Source organism: Eumetopias jubatus, unplaced genomic scaffold (genome assembly GCF_037043125.1).
Source record: "Eumetopias jubatus isolate StellerSeaLion01/CBP00866 unplaced genomic scaffold, mEumJub1_p1.0 scaffold_2, whole genome shotgun sequence".
In the NCBI taxonomy this organism is placed as follows: Eukaryota; Metazoa; Chordata; class Mammalia; order Carnivora; family Otariidae; genus Eumetopias; species Eumetopias jubatus.
In genome coordinates this window covers 7,446,588-7,448,808 of record NW_028274808.1, presented here as the reverse complement: position 1 = coordinate 7,448,808, position 2,221 = coordinate 7,446,588, and the positions used below count along the sequence as shown (strand labels likewise).

Below are 2,221 nucleotides of genomic sequence, written 5' to 3'. Positions count from 1 at the left end.
GATCCCATTTTATCTCAATTTCAGGCATACCTGTGCAGGCTCAAGGTGTGACCCAGCCTTAGTTTACACCTAGATTCTGAATATGTAGAAAGCTGGACCGCTATGGTCCCAGGTGAGCTTCAGAATCTTCTAGGACTTTAGGAAGATAGCTTAGAAGTACCAAAGTGGAGGCAAGGCAGCTCCCAACTACATGCCCTGGGAATGCTCCCAAGAGGAGAGGGTCTTTGCCACCTATACCTATAAGCAGCTCTGAGCCAGACCTGGACGCACTCCTGGAGCCTAGAGGGCATCAGGATAGCTGCGTGCTCACATCAGCCTTGCTTCACCCTTTAGGTTTGCAATTATCTCAGGGTGAGTGGGCGTGGCCTGTGGGGTAAGAGAACTGGCATGAAGCATCAGGAAACACGTCATATTGTCATCATTGTACTATTACAGGAATTGCAGCCACTGCTTACTTGTACCTATGGCTGTGTGTCCTGCAATCCTTATAAAGTAGACGAGCACACCCTGCCATCCAGTCTCAGTGCGCTGCGAAACCTGTCGGCCATGAGGATCTATTACCTCCTCCTCCTGTTGCCCTTCCTGTTCTTGATGCCCGTTCCAGGTAAGATGGGTTGGGAGGCCAGAGGGTTGAAGGAATTGCAAATATGTCATTCAGCGGCAGTCCCTTTCCATTCCTCGGGAACTTCAGACCAGGCAGATTTGTTGTATGGGAACAGACATCACCATTTTCTTTTTTCTGGTGAGAATCTCAAGGATCTTGAAGCCGTTTTCCCAATCTTTTCAGAGACTAAATAGCTCACAAAGACCACCCCTTCGTGGAAAGGGACGAACCTTAGCTGCTCGTGAGACATAAAGAAAGTGAAACAAAAACTTTAACCCCAGCAGGAAAGATGGATTTAAATCTGAGATCAGAAGGACAGATTTCCAGTTACTAGCCTTAGGGGTTGCAAGTAGAGACTTTGGGCGGCTGCGAACCCTGGGGGACCCCAGCAGCCCCCGTGTGCCTGGTGGCCACAGCCACCCCCCAACGCCACCGCGGTCCCCAGCAGCCCCCGTGTGCCTGGTGGCCACAGCCACCCCCCAACGCCACCGCGGTCCCCAGCAGCCCCCGTGTGCCTGGTGGCCACAGCCACCCCCCAACGCCACCGCGGTCCCCAGCAGCCCCCGTGTGCCTGGTGGCCGCAGCCACCCCCCAACGCCACCGTGGTCCTCAGCTGAGTTGTGGCCCCTAGAAGCACAGGTCAGTTGGTCGCTTAATCCTTCCTCTACTTCAATTCTAATTTTATAGAGAAAGGAAAAAGTAATTTTAAAAAAGAAAGAAAACACCCTAAAATAAAAGAAAAACAATTCCCTGGGGATAGTGATCAGAATAATATTGTATTTATAAAGGAAATTACAAACTGGTATCCACCAAATCCAAACCAGTATCTTTATACCGTGCGTTTTCTCATTTCTTAATTTAAAGAAAGGTATGTATGTGTTCATCCCTATGAGGTAAACAACCAGGAGTATAACTGAATTCACTTTCCAACTACCCGACCCCAACTACAAGTGTGAAGGGGGTGGAGGGGCAGGGGAAGAATAGAAGAAAGGTAACAGATTGGTTATTTGGGGAATTTCAAAAGTCTTATACTTGGACTAAAGCCTTCCCGCGTGTTCTGTTTATTCCTTGCAGGAAATGGAGGAATTATAAATACCCTGCAGAGGTATTACTGCAGAATAAGGAGTGGTCGGTGCGCTTTGCTTAGCTGCCTTCCAAAGGAGGAGCAGATAGGCCGCTGTTCTTCCGCGGGCCGAAAATGCTGCCGAAGAAAGAAATAAAAAAAAAAAAAATCCAAAACGTGATTGGGAACGTTGTAAAGTGTGAAAATGCCTCCTGGAAGTTTATAGAAGAAAAATCAAATTAAATATTTTTTTCAAAAGAATTAGAAGCTTGATTGTTCTTTTTAAATTCTCGTTATTGTGGTAGTTGTTACCAAACTGATAACTGGGAAAGCGTTCATGGACTCACCTTTAATTCAAATGCAGGATAATCTCTGGAGGAATCCTCAAAGGGGTCTAAACCTATTTTCCAAGTGTTATCAGATTTAACTCCTCTTTTGCAAGTTATGTACCCCGGTGAGATTGGACTCCCTGTTCCTCCTGAAATATTCCCATGGCTTTCTTGTCACCCGTGCCTCTGCTCTCTCTGACCTCCCCTATGGGGCATTTAATCACC

General features: G+C 47.3%; 1 protein-coding gene across 1 annotated transcript; it reads left to right on the top strand.

Annotated features, from left to right (window-relative positions):
* Window positions 1-387: 387 nt before the first annotated feature.
* LOC114206078 (beta-defensin 103A-like) lies at window positions 388-1,824 on the top strand. Its single transcript, XM_028099698.2, has 2 exons — window positions 388-604; window positions 1,679-1,824. The coding sequence occupies exons 1-2, from the start codon at window positions 388-390 to the stop codon at window positions 1,822-1,824; spliced, it is 363 nt and encodes a 120-aa protein (XP_027955499.2).
* The last annotated feature ends 397 nt before the right edge of the window (window positions 1,825-2,221 follow it).